Here is a 10,543-nt window from a genome sequence, read left to right as displayed (position 1 = left end):
ACCAGGTTAGCACCCCACAGTCCCACTGTTGGAGTGGTTTGAGATGGCTCTAAATCATGTCAAACAAACTCAGAGGATCTACTCAAACTGCTCAACCTAATTCAGACTTGTGGGTGGACATGTATCTGCGAATAAAGTGGTAAAGCTGAGAATAAAAATCATCTCAGCTTTCAGGTGCATGTCTGTCTTCATGCCTGAAACTAAAAGAGCAGTTTTCAAGCAACTACAAGGAAAGACCAAAATGTCCAGAGCTCAGTCCATCACAGAATAGACCAAATATGCCTGACCTAACCACTGTGTTTCACTGCAAGTAAAATAAGGAACACTCATGAAGAAACTTCATGGCACTGCATGGAGCTGGTAACTTTCCTTCAGTGTGATGCTGAGTAGTTGCTGGTGGTAGCATTTGGTACAGCTGGAACTGGCAAGGCTGCCTAGTCATGCCCTTATTCTCCATTTTTTACTCTACTCATGACATGCTAAGATAAACCTATTTAGAGATACAGTGGGTTCAGAGTGGAGTGTCCAAACAAGGAGAAGAAGAAACTAAAGGTTTTGATTAAAGAAGACAATACTCTTATGCGGGATACCAGAAGACTCAGCACAAAGATATAAACTGTTTTGGTCCAAGTACAGCACACATATACCTCCTCATGACACATACTTCATTACAGCTGACAGAGCTACAACATGCCTGAATGTGGTCACAGTGCAGACAACAAACAGAAAGGACTTCCATCATCTTTAATACACAAGCAAAGCCTACAGAGACCACAATTCCCTGTCTCAATATAACTGGGTAAGTTGCCACAGACATTTGTTCATATTCGAGATGAAAAACAGCTGCAAGCATCTCTTGACCACTGCTGGCCATATTTATCTTGTGGGTTACACTTGGCCAACTCTGATTTACAAATCAAAGCAAGTAAATTTTTCCCCCACTCTGATACCAAGTAACAGACTTACTGACGAGCCCTTACTGGCAACCCAGTGGATATGAAAAGAGGATACTTTTTTTAAAAAAACAACAACAACAAAAAAAGACCAACAGAACAGACAAATACATGAGAGAATCCCCCAATATTTCCTCAGTACATTGGGGCATACATGCTTGCAACATTGACTCCATAAAGCTGTATTTTATACAGCTGCCTTTTAAAAACCGCTGAACAGGTGATACTCCTTAGCTGGCCTCCAGGATTCAGTTCAGCAGATTTGCAGTTACACAGTCACACAGATTTCTCTTTTCCACCTGAAGAAGCAGAGTTTCTGTCTATAAGAGGGGGGAACAAAAGCAACATCAAAAAACAAGCATGAGTGCCACAAAACTAATTAGCTCCCGAAGAAAAGTCCACTTTACTTTTGTTCCAAGATTTGGGATTGGTTGCATTGAGATGAGGCTTGAAGTAACATTCAGATTTATTGCTTACTGCTCTGCAAAATAATATAGCTTCTGCATGATTAATTGGCTTACTAACATAGCAATACGTTCTGTGACATGGAGGAATTCAGTCCAGTACATATTCATGTTTTTCACATTAGTACATCCAGTATGTGCCTACGTGTTGCTACTTTTGTTTGAAGTCATTTGTCTTTCTTACAATCTTAGTTCAGCTGCACAAACTGGAGCATAAGCTCTCAAGTTTGTGAGAGGTTTGAAAAAAAACAACCCAAACTTATCAGAAATTCTCTTTTTACTTACAAACAGACTCGAAGAATTAAATTTAGAGTATTACAGCCTGGACTCACTGTTGAAAGTTACACAGAGAAAGTAAGGCATAATTTACCTCTGTTTTAACTTCTCCTGCTTCACTGTTGTTATTGTTAATATGCTGTTGGGGCCTAAAATAGACGATAGGTGCAGAGCTGGCACACAGCCATCACAAGCCAAACGTGATAGGATTGCTGGCTTCTTTAATGAAAGGGGTCCCAAAACAGTGAGAGCAGAGGTCCCCCAGTTGAACTGGGGTTCATCAATATCAGGAGATCATTACTCCCCAAAGAGATTTTCTGGAACAATGAGGGTGGATTAGGAACTTCCCAGAACTGGAGCCGGTTGTGATGGTAAAGGCCTGCACCCTCTCAGCCTGCTGTGCAAGAAGGGGCTGAGAACCAGGGAAGGGACAGCAGGGCTGCATAAGGGAAATATGGGAATCCTTCCTCTCTAGCACACACTGTTTTTCCTGGCTGTTTGGAGCACTTGTGGCTTCAGTAGATGCATGATGGAGCACAGAGCTGCTTGACATCAACGTCATACCTTCTATCTCAATTTGTCTATCATGAGCTGAAGCTGTATCTAAGAATCAGTCTGATTCAAGAGAGGACTACTACCCTGCTGTCATGGGACTAACTGGGAAGTCTGCTCACCAAATTAATCTCCACTGGTGTGACCAGCTACACAAAAAAAGGGCATGTAAAAACCAGTGAAATCCATCCTTAATCTGCCTGTCTTGTGATTTTTGTATTTTGTAATTGCCACATGAGTAAAAGCTGTGTTTCAAACCCTGCGTTATCCACTGACCCACATAGGCTAAGGGCACTTAGAGCAGATATGGGCTGAGGCATACTCCTTACCACCTGCTGCCTTAGTACGGGGAAAGCTATCTGTTGGTTAGGTTTTTTTCCTCGGCTGATAAATCACCAGACACAGCTCTGTGATACTACACTAAATCAGGTATGACTTTTGATCACTTCAGCTACCTTGCAAGACTGGAAAGGTCTGATCAGACTTTGCTGATCACCTAAGACACTTAATCAACAACTTCTAACCATCTCCTTGACATGATTTGCGATGATTTGAATACGGGAGGTTGACAGCACGCCAGCAGTGTTGGAGTTAAGCCCCAAGGCTGCTAACCATCTTATATATCTTTAATAACATTTTCAAGCCTTTGTTTTTACTTTCATGGGCACATCTAACTTAATGTGCTTTGAACATTCCAAATAACCATTGACAGTGTAGAAAGGAATAAAGAACAAAATGAACAGCACTAAATACAGCTTTGCTGACTGTTTTGTGAGCATGATCACAAAACCATTTGCACAGAGATTTGTTGTTATCCCCTGGTGGGTTAAAGTATTTTTTTAAAGGAAAAAAACCACAAACAACAAAACCCACCACAAAAAAAAAAAAAAGGCAGGGTACAGATTCTGAATCTACAAAAAAGCTGATAAGTTCCAGCTAAAAATGCAGTTCCTGAGCTCTTTAAAGTTGTAATGCAATGTCTACTGTTAGACTCTGAAAAATGGGTTAGAATTTTGAAAATAAGTGTCCGTAGTGCAGACTTACAGTGAACTGTATAGCCCATGGACTGGCTTTGGTTTACAGGATTTGTTTTATGGCCTGCTCCCTGCTGGCCTCTCTCTTGAGTGGCTTTTAGACGCAGTAGGGAGCTGGCTGTGAGCTGGCTGAATGGTTTTGATGGTAGCAGCTCCCTCCCAGCAGTACAAGAACCCTCTCCCTAGTTCATGATCAGAGCTGCACCTGCCACATACGGCATTTTGGCTGAGTGGTGAATAACAGACATTCTCTCAAAAGATTGCCCAGAGTTGTTTTCTGCTGTTAAAACAACTAATCCAGCCTGCAGCCTGCTTCAAGGGGCCAGCAACAACAAAAGGGTGGAAAGCAGTATGCAAGGGAGCAATCATATCTGGTGTGTGCATGGGCACATGCAGCTAGCCTCTCAGAGGTGGTCTGTGACCCTTTTTTTACTGTATGAGTGAAATGCCGCCAGCCTGTCAATCAGTAAGTGATCACCACATCAGTGTAGGTCACAAGCACGTTTAGTCTTGTAAAAGGAAGCAGATCTAGCCTATGGCCCCCATGAAAGGTTACATGATATATGCTAGAGTCAGCTTGCTTTGTGAGATACTGTGCAGATCAATAAAAGGCCAAATTAAGCATGCAAACTCTGAGTTGTGCAATAAAACTATATGGTTTCCTCTGCACAGAACTGCAGAGTGAGATTTGCAGGAGGATTTAAATGGGAATTTCCTCTCTAAGCTTTTGGGAATCTCTCCGCCTCCAACACAGTTAGGAGCTGCTTAGTCATCATCTGAAAATCTTGCCTGCAAACAAAAGGGAGTTTTTCAAGGAAATGAATGTCTCCAGTGGGACTATTAACAAAGGGAATTGTATTTTCAGGGACAGAAACATTTGCCCCACTAAGAAGCAAAACAGACTAAAATAGTCAAATGTAAAACATATACATGGCTGAAAGCAATTGTCTTAAAACTCCCACTTTGCATCACATTGGCCCACAGCTGAGTAATAAAACTACAAATTGAAACACTGTAGAAGGCACTTCCAAGAAGTCCTCGACTATTAAATATTTCCATGTCTTTTGAAGATGTAGGCAGAATTCCTCGTTTAATGACTCAAATAGGCCTGTCCTAGTCCAGGGGCACTGAAGAATCTCAATTTGGGTTCAACTACTTAGATATTAAAGTGATAAAAAAGCCATATGTTTGGTTTTGTGAGAATATAACATGGAGCCACATTTTCAGGCTTGCTGTCAAATCTACAACTGTGAAACTCACTAATAGGACATTCCTCTCAACTGAACCTTTTTTGTATCCTCATTTCCTCTCCTTGGTTGTCTTTTATTTTTAAAAAAATACATATTAAAATACAGTTGCTATCTTTGGGGATCTCATTGCTACCTTCTTGCTTTGGATATCTGTAATTAATAAGGCTTCTCTCTTGGTCTGCAAGCTATAACTGTCATGAAGCTTATTGCCAGAGCCAGACAACCAGATAAGATTGTAGTAGTTGAGATATTTTTGAATCGAGATTTAGAAATTCTGGGGAAAAGTTCAAAAGTTTGTAAAAGAGGAAAAGGTATGCTAGAACTACTTTACAGCACAATCTGAACATCTGATTTGGGCTGTATACAATGCACAGCAGATGTATTCATTAACGAGATTTCTTCATGAAGGAGCCCAAAATGCATTTGACCTGTAATTATTGAACAGATTTTGTTTAACTGTAAATGTGCTACATACCAATCTGGTTCTGCTGGAACGTTTGTTTGTCTTTTTGTAGTATGTCCCAATTCAAGGCATCTTCATTTCTGCACCTGCATTTTCACCTAAATGTCATGGACCCTGCTCGGAGTTACCTCAAACCGTTCTTCAAAGATGACAGTTTGCAGGCTTTGAACTGTGAATAGCCTTGACCATAGATTAGAATAGCAAGAAAGTTTGAGTGTCTTCTGTTGAAAAATCTATGCAAGAGTGTAGATGCAGTGTTTCAGCTAAAGGGTGCATAGGAGGTGGGGAAAAATTTACCCTCCTGAGACACTGCTGTCTGACAGCAGCTGAGATACAGCTAGTCACACATTGCAGGTTGCAGTAGCAAGAGACAGATTAAACTCCTCTTACAGAAGGAAGATACCAACCTTGGCAAATTCTCCACACTGACTGCAAGCCAAACAAGTTTTGTTCCCTATGCTGCTCTACTTTGTGGCATTTTTCATCATTATGGAATCAGAGCAATTTAGAAAGTATCTATGAGATGACATTTCCTCCCTTAGCCTCTCCCCAGAGGTAAAAGCATGTGCAGGGTAGTATTTTATTTTAGCAGGCTTTTTGTGTGAGTTGGCTCTCTCCTTTTGAGTAATAAATATAAATGATGCTCTCACCTTACTCCTCCTAAAATAAAAACAAAGGCGTGTGCGCAGCATTTGGAATGAGAATAGCAGCACTAATGGCTCTAACTTGGGCAAGAGAAGGATAACTTGGGCAAGAGAAGGATAGAGGGCTGAGGACTGCCAGCTCAATCTTTCCTAAGCTTCCTAGAGTCCCTGATATCCCAAGTCAGAAGAATTCCACAGATTATTGTCTACAGAGGTGAAATGTAATTACCCAGCATCACCTCAGAAGATAGGACGGTACAGTTGACTGACAGTCTTATGCAAAATCCATCCACCTTATCTACTTCTATCTACCGCATTTTCTTCCACATTAAAAAAAGAAAAAAAAAAAAAAACCACCAAGAAATTGAATGTTTCCTTACCCGTGTGTCTAGATTATATGCTGTCTTCTTTAAATCCTGCAGAGCCCTCTGCATGAACTCGAATGCATGGCAGTCAACACAGGGACGGCCTAGGAGAGCATTTAGTAGACAATTGTGACTATATGGCATTAAGTATTAAGTTGAAGGAATAAACAGTGATTTTGAGTATGCAGAAGAGCTATAGAAAAGAGTCCACAGAGTAAGTACTGATGCATGTCCTCTTGAACAAACCAGGTTATTGTAAATGGTTCATCATGATGGTCCACTCAGTCTCTCAATAACAAACAAATAACTTCAACAAATTTGCATTTAAAATTTTCTTCCTCATTTATTGCTGTTCCCCTTATCCTTCTCTTGTCACAGTTCACAGTGTGGAATAACCTGAGTCCTTCATTTTCCTCCACCAACTGTGAGCACACTTTCAACTTCATTTTCAGATTTTTCAGATTTTTCAGAAATTATCTCTGAAACCATGAACCTGTTCCCTGGAAAATCTTGTCTCCTAATTTCACAAATTTGAGCTCTAAATAGAAAGCTAATGGAATAAAATTGACTACATTATCACAAAGAGAAATCACTTAGCCTCTAACTTTGAATATGATATAGCTTTGTCCAAAGCTAGTGAAGCAAGCAGCAGATAAACGCACTGCCCTGTCATTAGTAGGCATTGCTGATAAGCAGAACTGCTACATTCTGGACTAATTGCAGTGTTTAAGATAGTATTCCCATATCTAGATATCCAAACTGAAGGTCACAAGGCTTGCTTTGCCGTGATCATCATGTAACACAAAGCTATGCCCTAACAGCAGTACTGAGACAGAACAAATATAGACATGACGAAATGTCTTTGAATCGCCAAACTCTAAATATGCTCTTATTTGCTTCTCAGTGCCTGTACCTCTCTGACAACTTCATAGGAAATATTGCGCAAGTGAGAACTCCTAAGCAGAGGTTTAGTTTGGTTTTTGAAGTGTGGTAAGGAAGAAAGGATGAAACCTAGAGTGATGTTGGGAAATCCTGCAGTGTCTGTCAGCCTATTTTGCAAATGCTTGATATTTGACTGATTACTACATGCCTCTGATAAGATGGAATATGAACTTCCAGATCATGAACTGTGTGCTAACCAGCAGCCAGGAATCCTGCTTGCTAGAGAAAAGGAGCCTGCCAAATTCTTTAACTGGATAAGAAATAAAAAAGAGATAAAAAATAAACATTGAGCAGTATTAAAGACCTCCTCTCTCATTGTTGTACCACCATCCAACATTAGTGCTATTACATTTGCACCAGACAAAAGGAGAGGACAGCATTTTCCACATCAACAACTTGATGCAAGGACCTGTTATGTCTATGACATAAAATAAACTGAACAAAGATCAGCAAAGGAGAATTAGGCGGTTGAAGGCGGCAAGACTAAGTGCTGACAAAGTGTGCTTTCTTGGCATCTTCACTGTGAATTTTTTAAACCAAAACTACTGACTTTAATACAGCAAACATTACCAAGAATGAAAGATACAAAGAAAAGTTAATGTCAGTTGAAAAAAGCAAGTCTTAATAATGTCTCTGAAAAGCAAACAGGGTGATTCCTGGCATAGAATGGGCTAACACACTGAAAGGGCTGTACAAAAGAAAAGGTGCAGAACAGCAGCAGATTTCAAAGACAGCAACTGGCAGGAGACAAGGGTAAGAGACTGGAGAGCCTTGGATGCAGGATAAAAAAACTAGTATACTATCAAGTTGTGGTTTTAAAACAATATAAGCAAGACATTTCCAAAATAGTTTGATTTGGACAAGCTTCAGTCATTTGAAGTCCTGCAACATTGAAAGTATAATACAAGCTATATGAGAGGACTGTAAGGTGGTACGTACTTTCAGCTGGTATGGCTGTTCCTGCTTCTTGATCCGATATAACAGGCTCCAGGAGAAGCAGTGCAACCACAAAAACTAAAGGAACTGTAAGGACCACTTTTCTCAGAAGGCAGGGTGCCAGCATCTTGGAAACAGGTGCTTCTCTGTTTATCAAGAGACAGAAACAAGTCAGTGAGGAACATTACAGATACGAGGGTTTTGTTACAAAGAACTTAGCATTCCTGACAGCTAAAGCATTGGCAGTCTTCCTTTGAAAGAAAAAAAAATATCAGAAGATCTAGAGGATGGACAGAAGTTCTCTGTACTTTTCCAGCAGTGCATATAAAACTCAGCTGGGACAGAATGTTCCTATATGAGAAGGAGATGATCAGAAGTCCCTAGACAGTTTTTGGTTTAATTTGCAAGCCAGGATGCCAGCAACTTTGCTGGCTCTGTGACTCCAATCTTTTTTTCTAACTACACAGCTCCAGACCAGCACATGAATCTGGACAGCTGGTTCATTATTAGACTCTGGAATCAAAACTGCACAGATCATAGAGCTGGCTGAAATAGACCTGAACCTGGAAATGAGGTTTTTAGCCACTGGTTTGCTTTCCTGATGCACCCTCTTTTCACAAGAATAATAACTAAAGCTAACCATTATCATTAACTACATACCACACTGATTGTAAAAACTTATCCTTTATGAAAGTAGCTGAAGGAAAAGACTTTTGTTAAACCTCCACTAATTCAGAGGTAGAATTTCTAATGACAAACACATCAAAACTTTTTGACCTTCTGTTTCCCCTCCTAATTTGGGCTTCAGATCTTTATTTGCAGCCATCCATTTGTTCCTGAAAATCACAGCCAGGCCACACCATGCCCTGAAGACAGGTAAAGTCTGGTCCAGCAACAACTCCTCTTCATGCAGAGGTAAAATTTTTGACAAGTACCCAGGTTTCAAATGAATTCTCTTCTTGACCCCACAGGTAAACTGTTTAGACCAAGAAGAAACAGAGGAAACTTGGACTGGCTCAAGCTGCAACTGTCTGTTAGAGATTTCAGTTCAAGCCTCAAGGATCCTGGCAAACTGCTAGGGTGGTACTTAGTTCAGCCAAGTCTACCTTCCCTTTCTGTACGTTGAAATGGAAGAAAGAAGAATCTAATAAGGTTAAGTTGTAGCAACGCAATAAAATCCACATGAAAATTCTCTTTTGCTAAACCCAGGAAGGCAGGACAACATTCTGTCTCTTCCTGATTTTTAAGTTGGTGCATACTAAGCAAAAGATGTTGCATAAGAACATCACATCTGCATGTGTTGAATACAAGAGTACAGCACTCCCCCAGACAGCTTATATTTCACATTTGGAAGGGCAATACAGAGAGGCAGGAAAGGAAATGTTTTTCACCATCTTGTCACAAATACAGAACAGAACAAGGTTGCTCTTCGATATATGCAATCCACTGTTTCAGACACAGCTAATCTGAAGCTGCACAAACACTTGCAGCACGTGCAAATCAGCAATTCATCCAGGAAAGTAGCAGCATTATACACATCCCCTTCCTGTGCACCTCAACCTAAACATAAGAGTAGGGGATGGTTCAGAAGCAAGAGATGCAGTACACATAGAGTCACAGATATATTTGGGCCCACACCAAAAAATAGATACAGTAATATAATTCCTATAACCTCAGAACCGGGCTTTCTATTCCTTCCACTATTTAGAAGTGATCTGATGTGATCCTTTTTCTTATTTCTACAATCCTGAAAATAAAGAGATTAAAACCATAACAAGCAGCTTGGGTTTTCTGTTTTAATTAATGGTGATCTGCAATCAAAGCAAGTACAACCAAAGACGCCAGGCTTTGCAACAGGATGCAGCAGTGTCTCCAAGTAAACTAGGATAATACAAGCCTCCTTTAAAAGCACCTAATGCAGAAGCCTCCTGGTCAATAGCAGCAGAGGGTATTCTCACAGTTGACTACAAGTGCTATAAAGGTTCAACAAAACAAGGCAGACAAACTGTTAAACTTTTTCAGGGTACCTTACACATCACCCGCCCCAGCGCCAGCTCAGCTTCGTATGTGAGCCCCACTGCAAAGCAATTGCTCCCCGAGTGCAGCAGTCACCTCAGGCCACATGTAACTACTGCCTCTTGGTTATTCTGTGGGGATTTGCTGTCTGCAAGGAATAATCACGATGGGCTTCAAGGGTGGTCTCTCTCTGCAGTGCAACTGGGAACAGAGACAGATCTGTGCATGGACTTCTGTGAAAGAGAAAAGTCACCCCCTTTAACAAAGGAAAAAAATATCAGTACCTGATCTCTCTCTCGTCTTTGTGATGGTCTCTTTGAAATGGCCGCTGCAAACTGCTAACAGAACAAGTGCAGCATTTCTGAGCATGTGCACTGTCTCTTTTTAACCTTCTCTGAAAGAGGTTATTACTATGGGGAGATTTCTGCCATGGCAACAATGCAGAGCACTGCAGCACACAGCACAGATTTAAAGAGGAACAGGCTGTGTCTCCCAGGTCTGGGGAAGGATGTTTCCACTTTGACATGTGAGTTCCAGCAGTGACTTACCTGCTCTGGTTAAGGCTTTCAAAGCCGGGCCATCTGATTCATCTCTCTTGAAGTCTGCTGAATGATTCTCCTGAAGTCTGCTCAGCTGGATGTGGTGCCC

The 10,543-nt window shown here is 40.9% G+C and overlaps 1 protein-coding gene across 1 annotated transcript; it reads right to left on the bottom strand.

Moving 5' to 3' along the window:
• Positions 1-1,201: 1,201 nt before the first annotated feature.
• LOC104381400 (NELL2-interacting cell ontogeny regulator 1) lies at positions 1,202-10,264 on the bottom strand. The gene is made up of 4 exons (XM_086612327.1): positions 10,180-10,264; positions 7,883-8,023; positions 6,017-6,105; positions 1,202-1,273 (listed from the first exon to the last, which is right to left on the bottom strand). The coding sequence occupies exons 1-4, from the start codon at positions 10,262-10,264 to the stop codon at positions 1,202-1,204; spliced, it is 387 nt and encodes a 128-aa protein (XP_086468453.1).
• Between the last annotated feature and the right edge of the window lie 279 nt (positions 10,265-10,543).

The sequence above is a fragment of the Tauraco erythrolophus genome, chromosome 5 (assembly GCF_009769465.1).
Source record: "Tauraco erythrolophus isolate bTauEry1 chromosome 5, bTauEry1.pri, whole genome shotgun sequence".
NCBI lineage: Eukaryota > Metazoa > Chordata > Aves > Musophagiformes > Musophagidae > Tauraco > Tauraco erythrolophus.
The sequence above is the reverse complement of the archived record's forward strand: the minus strand, read 5'-3'. Positions and strand labels throughout refer to the sequence as shown.